This window comes from Nannospalax galili, unplaced genomic scaffold, assembly GCF_000622305.1.
Source record: "Nannospalax galili isolate Female #2095 unplaced genomic scaffold, S.galili_v1.0 scaffold15, whole genome shotgun sequence".
Taxonomy (NCBI): Eukaryota; Metazoa; Chordata; class Mammalia; order Rodentia; family Spalacidae; genus Nannospalax; species Nannospalax galili.
The window spans coordinates 5,927,967-5,949,149 of record NW_008337322.1 but is presented as its reverse complement, the minus strand read 5'-3'; the positions used below and the strand labels follow the sequence as shown (position 1 = coordinate 5,949,149).

Sequence of the window (21,183 nt, the reverse complement as noted above, 5' to 3'; positions counted from 1 at the left end):
GAAACACACTGTTTTTGTGTCACTGGGAGCTGTCATGAACTTGAGGAGTGACTCTAAGGAGGCTCACCATGGACTCAGTCCTGGTTGGAGCCAGGGCTCAAACCTTGGTCTCTGAGCCAGGAGCAAACTGGTGTGTGGGCCTGGAACCAGGATGGTCAGAAAGCGGGTTCTGGGCTTATGGTGCTAGAAATTCCTCATAATTTGATTTCTGTTAGTTACTTTTCTTATTGCTGTGATAAAATATCTTGCTAAAACAACTTAAGAAAATATTTATGTCATGGACATAATCCACCATGGTGGGGAAGGCAGTGCGGACAGTTAGTTCCTGGCTGTGGCAGCTGGAGCTTCCTCATAACTGGACAGTCAGGAAGTGGAGTGGAGAAATGGGGCTCGAGGCCCTCCCACAGTGACTGACTTCCTCCGGCTATGCCCTACCTCTTAAGGGACCCACAGCTTCCCAAAACACCACCACCATCTGGGGACCGCGCCTTCCAACCCAGGAGCCTGTGAACATTTCATGTTCAAGCCCCAACAGTACCATCATTTTACTCTCAGTGCATGAGAGGAGTAATGTGGAACGTGCTCTGGAGGCCCCAGGCTTCACTACAGTCCTGATTTCTCACACCTCCCTGGGAGGGGCTCTGGGCTTACTGTTCCCTAACTCTGTGGTACTCCAGGCCTCTTGTACTCAGCACCTGCTGATATCCTTTGTCCCCAGTGGGAGTTTTAGCTCCAAGAGGGAAGGTAAGGGTTAGATGTGTGCGCTTCGTGCCCCATCTCAGGGCTGAGCATTTGGTGGCCATTTCTGCTTGAGATGCTATGTCATGGATGTTCAGTGGGCAACTTGTAGGGCCAGCTTCTTACCCACCACCCAACCAGATTCTGAGTACTTTGATGGTGAAAGTTGCCTTACCTGTCTGCTGTGGGCTACAGTGGCAGATCACGGGGAGAGGAGATTGACTTAAATGTACACCCATCAAGCTTCTCAGAAGCTTAAGAGTCCTCTGGGCAGTGCAGGTGTCCTTGACTTCTCCTGGTCTCTCACATGTATATGTCCTCAACGGGTGGGTCATCTGGAGCTTGGTGTTCCAGATTGGCTTCACCAAATGGCAGAGTCTTGAATGGTGTACAGGAGGCTAGTCCCTGCAGTGTGTGCCAGCAAGTGTTGACTGTGCTGTACCAGGTACCACCCCTGAGAGGTGAAACATAGGTCAGCCTGGGTTCCAGGTGGTTGTACCAAAGTCACATGGGGAGACTGTGGATGCGAGCGTGGGAGGATCCCATCAACAGACACAAATGAGTGGTTCTCATTTGAGCTTTTCTTTAAGCTTTTTCTTCTCTTGTTAAATCAGTAGATATTTTCTCACTTCTGAGCAACTACCAAAATTAGTTTAAAGGGCATCCTCCATGTATATTTATAGAAGGAGTCTATGCAAAACTATTTCAGGGTTACACAGAAATTTTATTACCTAGACTAGACTCATTCTAGACTTGCTGCCAGAACCCAAATAATCATTAATTAAACTGCCCCAGCAACACATCGCTTCACTGGCTCAGGGAGGGAAAGAATATGTAAGTTGAGACGTGACATCAGCCTTGTTTGAGGTTTGTCAGGAACGGTGAGCCTGCCCTTTCCGAGTGCTGTGTCTTTGTAGGACTAGTCAAAAGAACCCCAGAGTCACTTTGTGTAGCCTCTGTATAGAGAGCAGAGGGTGTTCTCTGTCTCCAGAGAACAGGGCTTGCTTAAATGGCATGTTTTGTCCTGGGGATAGAGTGGCACAGATTCAGGGGCTGTAGAAGGACCCTTATTGTTGCTCGGGATTGACTCCCCCCAGAGCAGCTCACTCCCCGCCAGAATCCTGGCCACAGGTTGACAGCTGCAACCTGATCTGAAGTCTTCTAGCCAGGCCACTGTCACCGTCCCTAAATTCCCTAATCACCGCTGTCCATAATGGCCCTGGAATGCTGACTCCCCACATGACTCTGCTTTGTCTTAAGTCCTGAAGTGCCCAACAACATCCCGGCCACCAAATCTTCAGCCACGGAAAGGAGTTCAGGGGACATGCTGCCAGGGGATCGGGGTTGACATGAAAATTGTTGGAGTCAGGAAATTCCAGGGCCCTTAAGTCATCCTGGAGGACATTTGACATGAGATGCCAAGGCAGGGGATCAGGTTGCCTCCCCTAAGCAGGAATGGCGGCCAGGGACTTGGTCTGGCAGGGAGGTGTCTGAGTAGGGAAAGTTTGGCTATTTCTGCCTGAATATTTATAATAATGTTTAGAACTGGCCGCTCCTCAGTGCCTCTGCACATTGCCTTTGGAAGTTTGTAAAGGTTAGTTAGTATCAATGACCAGGTTGAAACCTTCATCCATAGCACCACAATGGTTGATCTTTGTTGTCAGCTTGATTTAGGATCACCGTGAAAACACACCTCCATGTGCATCTATATGTGTGTTTTCAGAAGCGTTTAACTGAGGAGGGGAGACTTGCCTTGAATGTGACTGGGGTTTTAAAATGAAGTGCAAAGTAGAAAGCAGGCCAAGCACTGGCATTCACGGCTCTCCGCTTCCTGACTGTGAATGCCATGTGACCGACTGCCTCACCTTCCTTCTTCTGTGTCTTCCCTGCCATGATGTGCTATGTCCCTGAGCCAAAGCAAACCCTTCCCTCCTTACAGTGCTGTTGCCTCACCTTCCTTCTTCTGTGTCTTCCCTGCCATGATGTGCTATGTCCCTGAGCCAAAGCAAACCCTTCCCTCCTTACAGTGCTGTTGTCTCAGCAGTGAGAAGAGCGGGTATCTGTCAGTTGGTTTGTAAAATAACACCCAAAGCTGACCCTCCCTCAGTTAGTTTATAAAATGACACCCAAAGCTGACCTTCCCTGCTCTGGACTGTCTTGGATATTTGACTATTTGACTGTCACCCCAGCCTAAAAGCACTTTATCCTTGCTTCTTGGCTCACCAGATGGTTTAAATATTAATCCCATGTCTGGGGTCCCACGAGGAGGCTAGGCCCGTGACGTGGAATGGTTTAGGCAGTGCGTGTTGATTCCTTTGGCATCTCCCCAGGCCACATGCTGTTAGGATCCCTTTTGTGTACACATGTCCCCTAGGGCAGCCTCTCCCTAGGGAAGTCGATACCCAATTTGCTCCTCCTCACACACTTCTTCTGGGCTTAACCCACATGTGCCCCTGAAGGTGCAGATGGGGAGGAGCTTGTTCACCCTTTAATTAGGGGATCAAGGTGGTAACATTTGGCTGGGAAGAAATGATAGCTTTCTTCTGGCTGGGGACTTGGGTAGTTTTATGGAAGATTCTAATTTCTACTGAAGACAGTCACAGGAGCATGCCTGAGGAGGAGCACCCACATACTGTGACGGGATTGAAATGGAGTCTGATCCTAATCTACACCCCATTTGTCTGTCATGCTTTCTCAAGGAAACTGTGTTTCTGAGGGAAGGAAGCAGTTCTGTGTTCCTTGGTACCCTGCCTGTGTCCCATATATAATTTTGTTAAGATGGAGCTCTGGAAATGGTGGTACTTACTGATGCCTGGAATATGAGGAGGGGAATGGTGGGAACAGGCAGTTAGATTGAGGCTTGGGGATCTTGTTTTCAGAGGCTGGGAAGATTGTGGGGTTTCCTGTTATGATTTGGGGCTTGACCCAGAGCACGTGGAGGCAGATCCCTGGCAGGCCACAGGGACCATCCAGGAAGCTGGGAATAAAATTGGAAGATTCTGGATGGAGCTGTCCAGTGCCATTAGGCCAGGAAGACACTGTGGCCACCAACACGCCTCTTGCTCCATCCCAGTTGGGGGGAAGGGCACAGGGCTTATGTGAGATGGCTCAGACTCAAATCTCAGGTCAGGGCATCTTAGTCCTTCCGTCCCCACTGCTGTTTCTACAGTCATGCCTCAGCTGACCCAAGAGGGCCAGGAGTTGTGTGCTAGCCCTGGTCTGGGTGGCTCCTAATGGCCATCATGAAATCTGCAGAAATTTTGTGAGTCAGTTGAATGTTATCATTATTAAAAACTGTGGTATAGAACGTTGCAATTACATTAAAACAGTCAATAGATGTCCGAAGCACATCACTTCCTAATTGTCTGAGAGCTGTCTCTGCCTTGAGGCGGGGAAGCCTTGTGTCCTGGTGAACCATTACACAGGTGTCTTCTGGTTGGTAGATGTGCTGGATCGCTTTAGTGTCAATTTGACACATCTGGGTTGAGGGAACCTCAGTTGGGGAATTTCCTTCATTGGACTAGCCTGTGGCCATGTCTGTGGGGTATCTTCTTGATTATTGAGTGATGTGGGAGGGCCCAGCCCATTGTGGGCAGTGCCAACCCTGGGCAGGTGGGCCTGTGTTGTATAAGAAAACAGGTTGAGTGGGGGCCAGAGGAGCAAGTCAGTAAGCAGCACTCCTCCGTGGCCTGTGCTTCAGCTCCTGCCTCCAGGTTCCTACTTTTGGCTCCCTCAGTGACGAACTGTGACCCAGGAAACGTAAGCCAAATAAACCCTTTCCTTCTCAGGTTGCTATTGTTCAGACTATTTTGTCACAGCAATTGAAGGCAAACTAGAACAGTGGGGGAACAGGACCATGGTGGGAATCATATTACATTACCCACATTACATGTGGTTCTGCCTCTTTGTACCCAGGGCTTCCCCTCACTCCTGGCTTTCTCCTGAGGCAGCATGACCGATAGCCTCTGAACAACTCAGACCCTTTTGAGGAGAAGTAGGGACTCTTAATCCAGAAGCTTCTTTCTCTAAGCTCAGATACTTCTTGGGGCTGGAACAAAAGAAATGGTTTGTAGTTAAAGGGTGTTCATTTGGTCTGCTGATGGGTTAGACATAAGTAAACGTGTTGATAACTACAAACAGGGCTCACTAATTAAGCGCTACTTGTTAACACCTGCAGTAGAGGTTAAACGCACAAACAGCCTGCCAGTGGTTTCAGCTTTGCTCAAGGGCCAGTGCACATGGCCACAGGGGTGAGAAAGTCCAGTTTCAGTCCACAGGAGACCCTTGGTTAGGGAGGCGCCTTCTGCAGGAATCGCTTCCTGTTTACTGCTTCAATATGACGGGGGAAGCAGCTCCCTGGCACCTTTCCCCACAAACCCTAGGCATCCACCTCAGACACCTTAGTAAAGTGGGTTTGGCCCATAAGATTCTATATTTAAATGTTTTCTCAGATCACGTCATTTGTCTATGAGATGTTACTCAAGAAACCTGGGATTCACCAGCATGTCTTTAATTATTATTATAGGAACACGACATGTTTAAAATAGGATTAACTCTTCAAATTGTTTAACTACCCTTCTCCCTCCTCCTCCCCTCCCTGCCTCCCTGTCTCCCTGCCTGCCTTCTTGATTTGAGTTTTTGAGACAGGGTCTTAAACTTGAAATCTTCCTGCCTCAGCCTCCCAAGTGCTGGGATCACAGGTGCATGCCATACCCAGCACGAACTAGGTCTTTCTCCCAAACATTAACAGTAAAGAACAAACACCTTTTATCTTGTTGAGGGTGGTCAGAGTCAAGCAAGCTCAGGTCTCTACCAGAGATGAACACCTCATCACAGATGCTAGCTCTGAGCAGGTTGCCAGGGTGGAGTTTTGTTGAGGGTACTAAGCCAAGCTTCTTCATGAGAGACTAATATCTTTTTATTGTTGTCACTGAGGGGTCTGTATAGTCCTGGCTAGCCTGGAACTTGCTATGTCGACTAGGCTGGCTTGCCTCTTGCCTCTGCCTCTTGTGTGCGGGGATTAAGGCATGAGTTACTAGATTTCATTTTGGAACTACAGTCATAACTCAACTGATGAATTACAAGAGCCTCCCTGCCAACCTGTGGAGTAGAACATGAAATTATACACTTAGCTTTCTATCATATTATTCTCAGTGTTTGGCAAAATAATTTGCCTGCATTTTTAAGTATAATCATTCTCAATACAGTAGAATGCTACCCACTGCAGGAGCCTCAGAAGCTTCACAGCTTGGTCAGTTTCAGTCAGTCCTCTGCTGTCTTCTGTCTGCTCCAGGGTTCTTACACTAGTGAATTCCCTCTTCCAGCTATGAACCACAATTCAGAGTAACTCTTGATATCTAAAAGCCCACGAGGGAGGATAAGGTGACTTGTAGGTACTCAGTACCCATGCCAGGAGACCTCAGGCCTAACTGGCTCTTTCTCTTGCAGCTTGACGACTGTACCTTGCAGCTGTCTCACAATGGTGCCTACCTGGATCTGGAGGCCACGCTGGCAGAGCAGCGGGATGAACTGGAAGGATTCCAGGATGACACGGGGTAAGTGCAACCACTGTCCCAGCGCACTGGCCCTACTTCCTGAAAATGGGGGTGCATTCAAGCCTCAGCATACTTTGGAGAAACTACCATGGCTTTGACCTTCACTCACAGTCCTATGAGTCCTCAGTGGTAACTAGAGACCTTTTTCTGTCTCAAGGGACTTTGCCCGGCAGAACTCCTTGGTGTCAGCCTGGCTTAAGAAAAGTTTCCGGTATGGTTTAATTGAGCACATGGCATTATTATTTTTTTAAGACCTAAGTCTCACAATTAAATCAGTATTTTCTAGGCTTTTGTGAACAATAGCTGTTTCAATCACCGATTTTAATAATTTACTTGCTATTTAATTTTCTTGGCAGACACTCTGGTAGTTTTATACTATATATCTTTTCAACTCATTACAGTGGGCAAAAGTTATTAATTATGTCAGTTAACATAAGTTATTTCTCAGCCTTCACCTGGATTGCATAGCATGTAGGCTTGCTGTACTGAGGGTTAGGCAGTACTCATTTGAAAAATCAAAGGTACACACAGAAAGTGAAACTTCTGCCAGACTGATGCAGTCACCCCTCCCATATTCAGTGGGATGCTGACACATCCACCTGATGGCGTCACCTCTTTTCTAGCTCCCTTTCCACCTTGTGCAAATGCAGCTCTGATTGCATTACCTTCCTCCTCCAATACCTTCAAAGGGTTCCTGATGCTTCCCCGTTCACTGTCAGCTGCCTTAATCTGATGTTCAGAGACCTCAGAAGTTATCTGACGTTCTCTCGGGGACCGGAGAGATGGCTCAGTGGTTAAGAGTACTGGCTGCTTGCTTTTGCAGAGGACCTGGGTTCAGTTCTTAGCACCCAGGGGGTGGCTAACAAACATGGCTAGAGTCCATAACTTCAGTTTCAGGGGACCCAACACTCCTGGCCTCCTCGTGCATTGCACTGGGTATACTTATACATGGGAGCAAAACACTCACATGCATAAAATAGAAGAATGTAGCCAGATGAATGCCAGCTAAGGGTACTGACTTTCTATGCATAGCACGAAGAATTGGGAAGCACTGGACCCTTCTTCACCCTAGTTTCATGTTGGTTTCCGGCTCCACCATGTCCTGATGGCTTCCTGGGTTTCCCGTTTTGGTACCTTTCCTAACTTAAGGTCATTATTTCTCTGTGTCTCTCTTCTCTTCTGCTCAAGCTCCATGAGATCAGAACTGTGCCTGTTTGTTAGCCCAGCATCTAGCATTTCTCGGTAGCTAATAGACATGCCTGGATATACTAGTGGATGGTGAATGACACAGAATAGGTTCCTGAACAGATTTCCAGAATGGATACCTGTATTGTGTGGTGGTGACCACCTCAAAGGTCAAGGCCTTGGTAGGAGCCAGCAGAGTTCTTTGTAGCTGTCTCTAGAGTGGTGCAAGTGTCACCCACCCATGGTGTGTGGAGAGTTCTCTGGGTGAGTCGTTGGTGCACATGGGAGAGGAGGCTCTCCGGACACACAGCATACTCGGGAACATGCTTTATTTTCTTCCAGCCAGGGTCTCATATATCCCAGGCTGGGCTTCAATCTTACTATATAGCTGAGGATGGCCTTGAACTTCTGATCCACCCACCTCCACATCCCATGTGCTGGGGATTGAACCTGGGGCTTAGTGTCTGCTAGACAAGCCTTCCACCACCTGAACTTCATCTCCAGTCCTCATCAGCGTTTTAAAGATGAACATTATAGGACCAGTGGATTTGGGAAGTTCCACTGCAGTATTTTTACCAAGAGCCCGACAATGACATCCTTTTGTAGATGTCAGAATACCGGCTAGATGACAGTCTCACTGGATGGCTTCACAGCCCATTGATCAAACAGAGCCCAGGAGAATTACGAGTAGATCATTGTCAACCTGAAAAGTGTCTCTAGTGGTTGATGCCTAAAGACCATGTCCTGCCTGATTTTTTTTCTTTCTTTCTTACCAAAACTTGGATGATTTGGAAATGGCAGCTCGGGAAAAGAAATGCTAACAGATGACGCTGTCAGAATAGAAGTGAGGGAAAAGAATGCTTATGGTTCTGACCATGCCAAACACATAGGCGATGCCTCATTTACAAAACCTGTTTAATAGTTCATTTTCTTAACAGTCACATAATTGGTTTCATTGGCTGTTTTTCACTGGAGATAACTGGAGGTCAGAATTAAGTTCACACCCCAGGTAGCAGACGGTGAGCCATGTTTGTACACAGTGAGACTGAGTCCTGAGACTGCATTCCTCTGCTACTCAGGAGCTTCTGGAAAAGGCACTTCTGGTCCTACACAGCATGCTTGCATCTTAGGTGACAAGAGATTGGTTCAACCAAAGTCAGCGATGTTGGTCTGAAACATTGCAGTCTGTGGAAGCATGCCCAGCCCCACTGCAGTGAGGCACCTGACGTGAGGTGACGCTTTTGCTATGCTGTCCATCACTGACACCACATCTCACGGGTGGTACCAGCATCCAGATGCTGCAGGCTCCTCCATGGCTGGTTCTATGGGGCTGGGGACTCTGCAGCAAGCTCCCCATGGTAGATCCTGGCACCTACCTTCTCATTTTGTTGCTTTTGAGTCTTCACCTGGCCATGAATCCACCCAATAGGCAGAAACTTGTGATGGTTAACCTTGTGATCCTTGCCACCTTGTGTGGAACGAGGACTGCCTAGGAGGTTAATGAGGCACATGTCTGGCAGTGTCTGTGAGGGCATTTCCAGAGGGGAGTCACTAAATGGAAAAGAGCACCCTTCACACAGGCTGGGAAATAGAAGGGAAGAAGGAGAATCCTGCTAGCACAGGCATTCTGTTTCTGCTTCTTGTCCACCATGACGGAACTGCTCTGCTATGCTCTGCCCTCCTGGCCGTGATGGTGTGGGACTGGAATCTTTGAAACTGTGGGCCAGCACAAGCCTTTCTTCCCTTAAGTGGTTTTTCTCATGTATTTGTCACAGATGAAGGTGTGATTAACACAAGTCTGGATCCCATTTCTGTTGCCTCATAGCAAGAGATGCTGGAAGAATCAGTTATAGCATGGGAAGAAAGGGGATCAGGACATGGACACTTCAGACTGACGCCAGTAGCCCAAAAGATGATAGGTAGAAATAAATTTGACAAATGTGCCTCAAAGTGGGGCTGTGTGTCTTTAAAATGGTCTTCCTTCCTAGTGACTGCCCCTTGTCCTTTGTAACATGCCCAGGATGATGCTCCTTGCGGTCCAAAAGCGTGCGCAGAAGACACCTCTCATCTGGTGGGGACCTGTCTGTCCCTGGTAGGAGTTGCAGAGAACCCACCCACGAGCGTGGTGTTCTGCTGTTACTGGGCATGCTGTTCCCCAGGTCAGTTTCTACCTCAGCCCTGAAGCACACAAGCAATTCCTGGGTGCTGACTACAAGCCACTGCAGGCTGTGTGCCCCATGTAGGTAGAGGTGTCTGGGCACATTTGTGTCGCTTGTACACAGTGTTCCTAGGGGTGTAGCATTTAGCAAAATGGATGTAAGTGAGAACTCATGGCTCCCATGATCGAAGGCCAAAAACAGTGATTTCCTAGTTCGAGTTGCCTTTTGCACTATGAACATGGCCACTAAAGTATGATTTTTGCATAAATTACAGGAAAATATTGTGAAAATCTAGAAATTAAGGCATATGAAAGGCATATGGCCTTTCTCTGCAGTGTCCACACACCGGGCGTCCTGGCTTCCTTCCTGGAGGAATTTGTTTCTTTGCTCCTGTCCACTGCTCCTTTATGCCAAGACTAAAAATTAACTCACTCCTTTGGAATTACCACTTAGGCGCTAGCTAACCAGAGAAGAGGAGAAAGACCTTCAGCAGGGGAAGGTCAAGGCGGTTATTCTGTGGACAGCATAGAGCAAGGCTGCTGCCTCCCGAGGCCGGGGAAATCGGCACAGCGTGGTGCAGTGGGAACAGAAGTCTGGACACCTCTAGATTGTTCCTGACCTTGCCATCCTGTGTCCTTGGCAAGCCAGTTTCTTCTGATAGGAGTCCACAGAATGAGGACATTTATAAAGTTTATTTGTAGATGGTATCACCCACTCCTCCTTCCCGGTGTGTCAGGGACTCTGATGGGTTTTCTGGAACCTCAAGAGAACAGCATTATGTAGTGGTTAGGGAATCAGTTTTCTCCTTCCACGATGTGGGTTCCAGGGATCCAGCTGAAGTCCTCAGACTTGCTGATAAGTGTCTTTACCTGCTGAGCCATCTCACTGTTTCTCTATAGCGGTCAGGATCATAGATTTTATTGCTAATCTCATTGCTGTGTGACCATGGTATGTAACTTTACCTCTCTGAACTTGTTCTGTACTATCAGCTATGTTGATAGTACATCCATGATACTGCCTCCTTAGGTTAGACATAGCATCTAAAACAGTAAGCTAGCTGCCAGCACTCCATATACATTCTTAAAGCTAGTAGCTCTTGGCAGCTACAGCCAGAATTTGGGTCCTAGTATACTGGAATGGGACTGGCTGGATTTTAGGTCTGGACAGGTCTGTGCAAGCGAAATACAAATCTCCAGTTTTAGTGGAGAATCAAGGTGGGAGTTTCTAGTAGGCCTGACCTATCGGCTCATCACCACACCCCAGTGCCTCTGGAAGGAAACCAGTCCTTGCAGTGGTCAGCAGAGAGTTGTGCCATGGTGGCATGTAGGTGCAACCTGAGGGGACACTGGCTTTGAGTGGGTGGAAGAGATAGCGTGTGCATGGCCTGAGCCAAGAGCAGTGTGAGCGGCTGTGTCTCAGGGGCAGTGTGAGGACATGGCGGCTGCTGGGCCTGCTTGTGCATTTCCAGGTTCCTAGCTGAGCTTGTGATGTGACTCCCTGTAGCCAGCGTCAGCTCAGGAAACAGTGGCTGCTTCCTGGATGCACGATGCTGTCTACTTTCTCTCATCTGCTGAGGGGCTTGGGGATCCTTCCGCCTGAAGCCTTACCTGTTTTGGAGGGTTGTCAGAACCTGGAAGAGTGAGGCTGGTGGCTCAGAGACCATGAACGGATGGTTGTGTGTCTGGGAAGTGTGTATGTTAGCAGGTGCATGGCTCCCACTGTCTTTGTGATGACCTGTTGACAGCAGCTTTATTCATGACACTCAGCAGCCAAGGTGCCTTTAGTAGGTGAACAGACTGTAGTAGAGTCACGTGGTAAATACTCAGAAATCAGCTACCAGGCTAGAAAAGACAAGAGATGACAAAGCCACCTTGTAAAGTCTGAAAACCTTCATAGCATATAATTCCAAATACAGGGAATTCCGATAAAGCCCAAACTATGGAGATAGGAGGGAGATCCGTGTAGTCAGGTTGGTGGCTCAGTTGATCCAGCTCTTGGGTGGCTGAGCCAGGAGGGTCACTGTGAGTTTAAAGGTTGCCTGGAAAGATAGTCTGGGCTACAGAATGAGCCTCTGTCTCAGAGGTTGGATTTGGTGGAGGGCAGGGTAGGGAGGGATAGAGGTGGAACATGGGGTGTTTTAGGGTGCTGTAACTACTGTGTTCTTGTAAAAGCTATAGAACGCTGTAAGGTGAACTCAGTGATTGGGTCAGCTGTTGTAACAAATGTGATCAATAGTGTAAGACATTAGTGATGAAGCCGTGTGTGTGTGAGGCGTGAGTATCCAGAAACTTAACCCTACTTTCTATCTGCTCTTTGAATGAGGCGACCTGGCTGCAGTATACCACCATCATGAGCTGGCTGATGTGACTGGCTGGGCAGGTGACTTCTTCCTCCTTCACTACCCCATATGTACCCCCCGCCCCAGAAGCTACAGCATTCCACAATGGGGGACTGTCTGGTCCTCAGTCAACAGTGTGCAAGTATTTGCACCCATGTGCCAGACCTTCTGAGCAAGATTTCTCTGTGAACTTTCAAGCACTCTAAGGCGAAAGTTGTGGACAAGGCAGCGTGACAAGTCCACCACGGCCCTGGGAACTAGGCTTCTGTGCTCTTTCTGGCTTTCATCCTTCATCATAGTTATAGTCTGGCTGCTTTGCCTCTAGGATCACGTTGGGGCATAAGGCATGCACTGGTTAGAGGATGCTCTCTCTTGCAAACCTAAAAATTCCCAAATCTGGCAGTTAAAACAATTCCCTCCCTCCCTCCCTTCCTCCCTCCCTCCCTCTTGTATGAGTCTTGGGGAATGGTAAAGCAATGATAGCATCCTTAAAACGAGGGTCCCATCCCTGGGTCCAGAGCGGCTGCTTTAGTTCTTACATCTCATCAGCATCTGAGCCTCCAGAAAGAAGGAAAGGGACAAAGCGAGTGCCTGCTCCTTCCTGTGGATGCAGCTTCTCACATGACACTGGCCAGCACTCAGGCTCATGACCACACTTGTCATGGCTGTGCTCACCTAACCTTCTCTAACATTGAGAACTGGGTGACAACTCGTGCTTCCTGCTTCACATGGGCAGGGTACAAAAAAATCTTCCTGCCCTCTGAATTTGTCCTTTTAGAGAGCCTTCCAGAAGATTCACCAGTGACTTCCACCCACAGCTCCGTGATGAGAACTGTGCCATGTGGAGGATGCCCACTATCACCCCAGATTATGTTCTTTGTATAAGGCAGAAAGGGAATGTGGTTATTAGGTCAGAAGCCCCTATCTGCCCCTGTGTGGAGGGATTAGAGTCCAAAGAATGGACAGGCAAGGCCATGGCCTTGGAAGGAGAGCCAGAGTGTCCTGGGGTAGAGTGAGCCCAAGAATGGAGCAGCTGACCAGGGTTGTGACAGAATTGCCTGGGAGCTGGGGGTGGGCCATGTAACTTCTGACAGTGTGGATGACAGGGATGGTGGGGTGCAGGGGCCTGATGCCATATACAGAACCTTGCTGAAAATAGATCATGTGTCGAAATGTAAGAGAGCAAACTACAGACCTCAGAGAAAACGGGAGCAAGTCTGTGTGATCACCCGTTTGGCAGCATTCTGTTACAGAGGACTGAAAGGACAAATGACCAAAGAAAATGCAAATTAGGCTTCATCAAAATAGAAAGCATTTGACCTTCAAAGATAGACTTAATAAAGTGACAACAACAAAAGCTACAGAATGGGGAAATATTTGTAGAACATGTATCTGATAACAGACATATATCCAGAATATGTAAAGAGCTCTTATAACTCAATAACAAAGAGATTTTAAAAAGGGGTAAAGTGTTTGAATAGACATTTATCCCACCAAGAAATAAAAATGGCCAAGAATATAGACAAATGAACAAGAAGCTTGGGAAATGGTGCTAACATTGTAAGACACTAGAGAGACTCAAGTCAAAATTACATGGAGATGCTTCTTCATACCCGCAGCTCGGCTTGGCTCACAGTGACAGACAGCAGCATGTGCTGAGGGGGAAGCAGGGAAGCTGGACTCCTCATCCATTGCTGGTGGGAATGTAAAGTGGTGCAGCCGCTTTGAGCAACAGTTTGACAGTTTTTAAATGCTAAACATGGAACTACCACACAGCCTCGCAATTCTAGATATATACCCATGGGACAGAGCATTTGTCTATGTGAAAATCTGCACACAGATGCTCACAGAGCGAATATTTATAACAGCCCCAAAGTAGAAACAACCCAAATGTCCATTAGCTGAGGAATGTGGGAACCAAACATAACATGGTCTCTTCAAGCAATGGAACAGTATTCAGCAGAAAGAGGAAATGAGGTAGGGTGTCATGGTGTGGGTGTGAAGTGTCCGCACGGGCTCATGTGTGGGGTCGCTTGGTCCCCGGTCAGTGGCACTGTTTTGGGAGGCTGTAGAACTTTCAGGAGGTGGGGCTTAGCTGGGGAACGGGGTTACAGTGGGGTAGATTTGAGGGTTAGAGCTGCCCTTGCTTCTGGCCTGATCTTTGTTTCCTGGTCTGCCAAGTTGTGAGCTAGCAGCCTCATGTTCCTGCCTCCACTGCCAGCAGCTGCTCCCAGGGCCGTGCCTGTGTCTCCTCAAACCATAAGCCAAACTACACCTTTCCTGCTATAAATTGTCAGGGCAGTTCATGTTCCAGACTGTTGTCAGGTGTCTTGTCACAGTGACAAGCAAAGTGAATAGCACATAGGGATTCATGTCCTGTCATAGAGCCTCAAGAACATTAGACTAAGTGACATAAGTGACACACAGGGTGAAGGATTGCACAGCTCCGTTCCTGTGAGATGACAGAAAAGGCAAGGCCATAGACAGGGGTGGTTTTCGGAACTGCATGTGGAGTGGCCATGGGTGGACATGAGGCTTCTTTTGTGGGGCAATGACAAAGTGAAAAAGATGGACTGTAGGCCAGGTGTGGTGGCACGTGTCTTTAGTCCTGGCACTTGGGAGACAGAGGAAGGCAGATCTCTGTGTGTTTGAAGCCAGCCCGGTCTACATAGTAAGTTCCAGGCAAGCCAGGGCTACATAGTGAAGCACTGTCTCAAAAAAAAAAAAAAAAAAAAAATTGTGGGGCTGACTAAAACAGTATAACAAACCCCCCAAAACATTATGATATATCTGTGTCAAAAAAAAAAAAAAAAAAAAGAAAATTGTGTGGATGACTGAAGAAGTGTAATCAGACCCCCAAATCATTATGTTATATAACTCGCAACAGGTAGATTTTATAGTTCCTAAATGACACCTCATTAAAGCTTAAAAGTCAAGGAGTGAGCATGGAAGAGGGACATTGAGCTAGTGATGGGTTCAGGGAAGTTGTGGCTTTTGCAGTGAGGGGACAGTGAAGAGGAACCCAGAGTCTCATGGCCTCTCTGAGCAGGGTCCAGGAGGCAGGGTCAGTGGGTCCCAAGCACACAGGGTGTGCTTCTGCCACAGGACGTGCAGCATGAGGCACTTCCGATGTCTCCTGTATGTCTTCGTGCCACGTAGGGCAGTGGGTGGCCCATCCTCAGAGCTCAGTGTGCCCAGGTGCGTGCACGGGAGGGACACACATCTGTTTTCATGTTAACGCCTTTGAGCTTAATTGAACAAAAGGTTTTTATAGGCTGTCGCCGTAGAGTTTTAAGTAGACTGTAAAGAGAGAAGGAAAAGGAAGAAAAGGGGTGTGGGAGGGGCGAGAAGGGGCACATGTGAGAGAGGAATGGACAGAGGAGAGGACAGACCAACCCTGGAACCACTAGTGACAATGAAACCCTCACACCAGCCAGCCTCTGCCACATGCCAGGTGTGATCACAGCACGTGCGGTACGTGTGTGTGTTAGCTGAGCCTTCACACCGTCAGCAGGAAGCAGGCGTTATTATTATTATTATTTTACAGGTAAAGGAGCTGAGGCTCAGAGATTAAGGAACTCACGGTGATCACACAGCTGGCTTTAGAGTCTTTTAGCTCTATAGTCTCTAGGGGAGACTAGAGCATGTCTGGGGATGAATGCAACGGTGCCTGGATCTCTGCCTTGAACTGAGTTTCTGAGCAAATCAGTCTTCCTTTGCTCCATTCTTTGACCAGCTTTCAAATCCTCCTTCCTCTCTCTATCCCTTGGCAGGGTACGGGGTGTGGGGTACCGGGTGGGGCTCATAGCTCTGGAAAATTTCGAGAAATTGTTCTTTCTGGAGTCCCTGCAGAATGGTTACACACACCCTTCACACACACCCTTCCACACCCTTCCACCCTTCCACACCCTTCACAGTTTCCCTAATGTGACTGGGGGGCTCTACGGGAGTGTAATTTCCATCCTCAGTGGCCACGAGACGTGATGCAGCTCCTGGTTCTTTGCCTCTCACAGTTTGGCAAAGCCCCTGCTGTTACCATCACCAGGACTTTCAGTGTTATGTGAGAATCTCTCTTGAGAGCTGGGGACAGAAGGGAAACATGAGTTTTTGTGAGCCTTAATGACATACATGAGAGTTTTTCACTCCAAGGACATAAGCATTATCAGAAGGGAAATGAGTTCTGAGGGGCCAGCACTGTCTGGCAGCGACAGCCCCTGACCCTCATGCCCCTGGGCCTTGACTGGAGTCCTTGAAACCTTTGTATTTTGGATGGTTCCCTGTCACGGGGGAGGGATGACCTTGGGTGTGGTCTCCAGATGGAAGGGCCGTGTGACCTGAGAGCTCTGGTGAAGGCTCCCTGGCACTGGCTCGGCTGATACGAAAGGAAGCCCGTTGTCCCTGGGAGTCTCACCCACCCACTGCCTTGTCCCCACGCCCAGCTTCTGGTGCCCACACATTCCTGTCTGATTCAGTAGCAGGGAAGCAGCTTGGCAGCTGGGCAGTGCTCCAACATGGAGGAGGTGGGGAGCGAGGAGCACTCAAGGGCTCCCAGGTGCCTGGTGACAGCCGGGCATCGATTTCAGTCTTGGAACATGGAAGGTCTGTGAAGAGTCATGCTGAAGTGTGTATTTGGGAGCTCCAGAGAAACAGACCACAGAGTAGCCCCTCTCCTGTTACCATCTATTACCTCCACATCTGCCTGTCCCCGTGCTTGTCACCCTCATCACTGATCCTTCTTTGCCGTATTCTGTTTTTACCAGCATAATTGGCTGTACAGAGTAAGGGGCTTCCTCAGGACATTTCCGTATGTGCATTCAATGTGTGGTGACCACACTTGCCTGTTCTGTGACTTTCTTGTCCCTTCTTCCTTCCTCTTCCCCATCCCTAACCTTTTGCTTCATGTCCCCTCTTCCATATGTGACAGAAAACAATCCTTGTTTTATGGGCTTGGCTTATTTCACATGACATGACTCTCCCCAGTTCCATCCATTTCCATGCAAACGACACAATTTTGTTCTTTTTCATGGCTAAGTAAGACTCTTGTTGTGCACATGTACCACGTTTCCTTTGTCCCTTCACCAGTGGATGGACAGGGAGGCTGCTTTGCTGAAGACAGTATAGTGATAAACATGGCTGTGTAGGTAGCTCTGTGATAAGCTGACTTTGATTCCTTTGGGCATGTTCCCAGATGTGGTACATCTGGATCCTATGGATGCTCTTTGTGGGTTTTGGACACATCGCTGCACCGATTTCCACAGTGACTGCCCTCACATACACTCCCTACCCCCTCCACCTGGGCAAGGCTCCCTTTACTTGCACCCTCACCATCAGAGAGGTTTATTTATCTATTTTTAACTCCTTCTAAAAATCTATTTATTTTATGTGTCTGTGTGTATTGCCTGCATGCAGGTAGGTGCATCTATGTCATGCAGTGCCCACAGGTCAGAAGGCATCAGATCCCCAGGAACTGGAGTTACAGACAATTGTTAGCCGCCCTGTGGGTGCTAGGATCAAGCACTGGTCCTTTGCAAGAGCAGCTAGTGCTCTCAACCACTGAGCCACCTCTCCAGCATGAGAGGTTTACTTTTAAGGCGTTGGCTAGTGTAGCTGTGGGAAGTGGTGAGTCTGATATTCTTGGGTGGGCCAATGGGCTGGAAGTTAGGTAAGGATTGAGAGGTTGGAGACTAGAGTGCAAAGTCTGCAAGACAACCCAGTGCACTGCAGCTGCCTTAACACAGCAGGCAGTAAGTGGTACGAGTCATGCACCAGGTGCCCCCCGCCCCACGCCCCAGCTCAGCACCAGCAAATCAGTGGGATGAGCCAAAGAGGGAGGGATCACCTACCTGTGAGGCAGCTGAAGGGGTATGACAGGGCTTGGGGTCTGGGCTTACACCATCTAGGCGTGAGTCTAAACTTCATCACTTTCTACCTGTGAGATTTCAGAGAAGCCTTTTAGCTTTTCTGAGCTTTGATTTTCATAACTCTAACATGGCCACAGTGCTGTGTATCTTAGGAATTTGTGAACACTAAACCTGTGTAAAGCACTTAGAGCTTCTTTTGGTACGTGCTCAGTGTTCTGTACACATTAACCACTATCATGACTTTTTTTCCTTTGGAAGTTAAATTACATTTGTTCATTTGTGCACGCATGCGCACGCGTGTGTGTATGTGTGTGCTACGTGGGCACACACATGCCACAGTACACATGTAGAGGTCAGAAGACAATGTGCAGGAGTTGGGTCTCTCTTTCTACCCCATGGGACCTGGTAACTAACAGACTTGGTGGCACGTGCTTTTACCCACTGAGCCCTCTCACTGGCTGAGATTTTTTTCTGAACCCAAGTTGATGTGGTATCCTTCTTCTAGGGGAACGATACCATGACTAACTTTCTTTTGAAAGTTATAGTCATAGAATTAAATAAAAGAACATACTTACTGGAAAACTAGGACTCCTCCCCCCACCCCCTCCTTGGTACTGGAGATTAAACCCACAGCTTTCATATGTTAGGCAACTACTCTACCACCCAGCCAGCTAAGGATTTCTTTTAAGCAGATGATGTGATATTTATTTAAAAGAAGCCAAAAGAATCATCACTTCTGGAATTAATAATGGTACTGACATGAACATTTATTAAAAAACATAAAAAGCAAAACCTGAAATATCTTCATTAGAAAATAAGTGTTGGAGGAAATGATGAAGTTCAATAGGGGCTCATGGCGGCTGCTCATGCTGGTCTGGGTGCATCTTACGGACTTAAGTGCACAGAGTGGCTGTGATATTGGGCCTCCTAGAATCCTGAATTCTTCAGTAAACCTCACCTGATCCCCCTGTGTTGTTTTTAGATGTTGTGTAACTTAGCTTGTGCAACCTTTCTTAGATTTGTGTGCCTTATCTTAAAATGTGCTTTTTAGATTGTTAGAGTTCAATATTGAGATTATTCCTCTCCTCCCTTGGGACTTTTTTTTTTCTTCCAAGGACTTGGCTACCTCTTTGCCTGAATCCGATCTAAGCCTGGGGTTGTGTCACTGCCCACCAATGTGCTCAGACAGCCAGTGGCTCCCCATCGCCAGCAGGTCCCTTTAATTGTAGGGCTCTGTGTACACGGACAGGCAAAGAACAAGGGTCTGGAGAGATGGCTCAAGGATTAAGAGCACTGTCTGCTCTTGCAGAGGACCTGCAACCCAACACCCACATGGTGGCTAACAACTGTCTATAACTCTAGTTCCAGGGGAGCCAACACCCTCTTATGACAGCCAGAGTATTGCATGACTCCGATTCACATATACACATGCAGGCAATACACTCATACACATAAAAAAAGACTACTTTTAAAAATGGCTTTTCTGATTCTATTTCAGAGGCACTTGTACATGTGTGTTTATTGCTGCTGTGTTAATAGGTAAGATATGAAAGCTGCTTAGGTGTCCATCAACAGATAACTACATAAAGAACATGTATTCAGCTATAAAGAAATAAGATATTTTGACATTTGCAGACAAATAAATGGAACTGGGGATTTGTGTTACTGAAATGAGCAAGACTCAAACATTTGCCTGTCTTCTCTTAATGTGGAATCTACATTTAAATCTGTGTGTGCGTATGTGTGTGAATGCGCGTGTGTGTGTGGTACACGTGTGTGTGCTTGTGCACATGTGTGTATGGGTGTGTGTTTGTATAGGACTTGAAAATAGAAAGAGGTCAATGAGAGGGAGGAAAAGGTCTGGAGGGAGGGGGAGAGGAACAGAGTTAAGGGAATGTATGTGTGTGAACACAGAAGTGGAGGCTCTGGGGGGAGAAGGGGTTCAAGAGGAGTAGGGGGTGGGGGACGTGAGAAGAGTAAGAACAAAGTGCAACGGAATGTGTGTCTGAAAAAGTCACAGGGAGGCCCGCTCTCTGTGCACCAGCAAAATAATATATTTTGTTTTTTAAATATAAATTTATTATTTTATGTGTATGAGTGTATTGCCTGCATGTGTGTAAGTGCACCTGTGCTGCACATGGGCCACGGAGGGGCAATTCCAGATCCCCTGGAAATGGGGTTGTGGACAGTTGTTAGCTGCCATGTGAGTGCTGGGAATCAAACCCAGGTCTTCTGCAAGTGCAGCCAGTGCTCATAACTGCTGAGCCATCTCTCCAGCCCTGGTTTTGTTTTTTTTTCAAGGATCTTTTTCTTGTTTTTCTATGCTCTTAACTCCTCTTAGAGTTGGCTTAACCCACGGCTCTTCTGGTTTCTCAGCACATAAGCTCGGGACCCATGAGCCCTTCCACAGTGTGGGGCTGTTGTCACTCCCTCAGGAATACCATCTTAATTCTCCTCAGGGCCTGGTGCACCAGCTTGCCTGCCCTTCATGTGCCTGGCAGGACTGGAGGGTTCTGTGGGGAAACACACATTTTATAAGAAGGCAGCTTGACAGTTCTTGGAAAGAACAAGTTGATATGTAGATCTCTTCTGGAATCCTCTAGGACTTGAAATGTTCAGAGATATATTTCTAGGGACATATAGTTTACCTGCCGTTCATTTGACATTTACTGTTGTCTTAGTATTGCTGCTGTGTGGGTGACAGAAACCCTGAGAACCGGAAGCCTAGGACATACTATCTCAGGTGGGTGGGGCTGGCCGCTATCAGGGGCTCCACTTCCTGGTGGCCCCTGCCTGCCCCCAATGGCTACCATCCACCCACCCAGATGTGCCTGTCTTGTCACCTCATGTGAAAGGCAGCTCCATAACTCTAATATGCTGCACTTTGTGTTCAAGAGGTTTTCATAGTAAAATCACAGGAGCTAGGAGATTGTTAAGGACAGGATTTTTTAGATCCTCACCCCACCCCTATATATAACAAGGTGTTTCAGAAATGCCTGTTTCTAGAAATCTCTAATCTGTCTTTCGGGTGGGGGGTTTGTCATGTGTGTGTCCTGAGTTTCACATAAAAGATGTAAAATAATCACTGGTCGGTGAAGAGTAGAGGGGCTCGCTGCAGCGGAAGGACTGTGGCTGCTGCGTCTGCACCGACCAGCAACCGCAGGCTGGAGGCCTCCACGTGCTTTTCTAGGACAATACAACTGTCTCCCCTTTTCCTTTATAAGAATGAAAATATTTAGGACTGGAGAGATGGCTCAGCGATTACGAATACTGGTTGTTCTTGCAGAAGACCCGGGTTTGAATCCTGGCACCCACATGGCAGCTAATAACTGTCCATAACTCCAGTT

General features: G+C 47.8%; 1 protein-coding gene across 1 annotated transcript in view; it reads left to right on the top strand.

Moving 5' to 3' along the window:
• LOC115070249 (FH1/FH2 domain-containing protein 3-like) overlaps positions 1-6,412 on the top strand; it is a 55,156-nt gene extending 48,744 nt beyond the window's left edge. The window contains exon 2 of the mRNA XM_029563293.1: positions 6,187-6,412. Within this exon, the coding sequence (XP_029419153.1) occupies positions 6,187-6,297 (111 nt within the window). The 3' untranslated portion in view covers positions 6,298-6,412. The remainder of the gene's footprint in view (positions 1-6,186) is intronic.
• Positions 6,413-21,183: the final 14,771 nt, after the last annotated feature.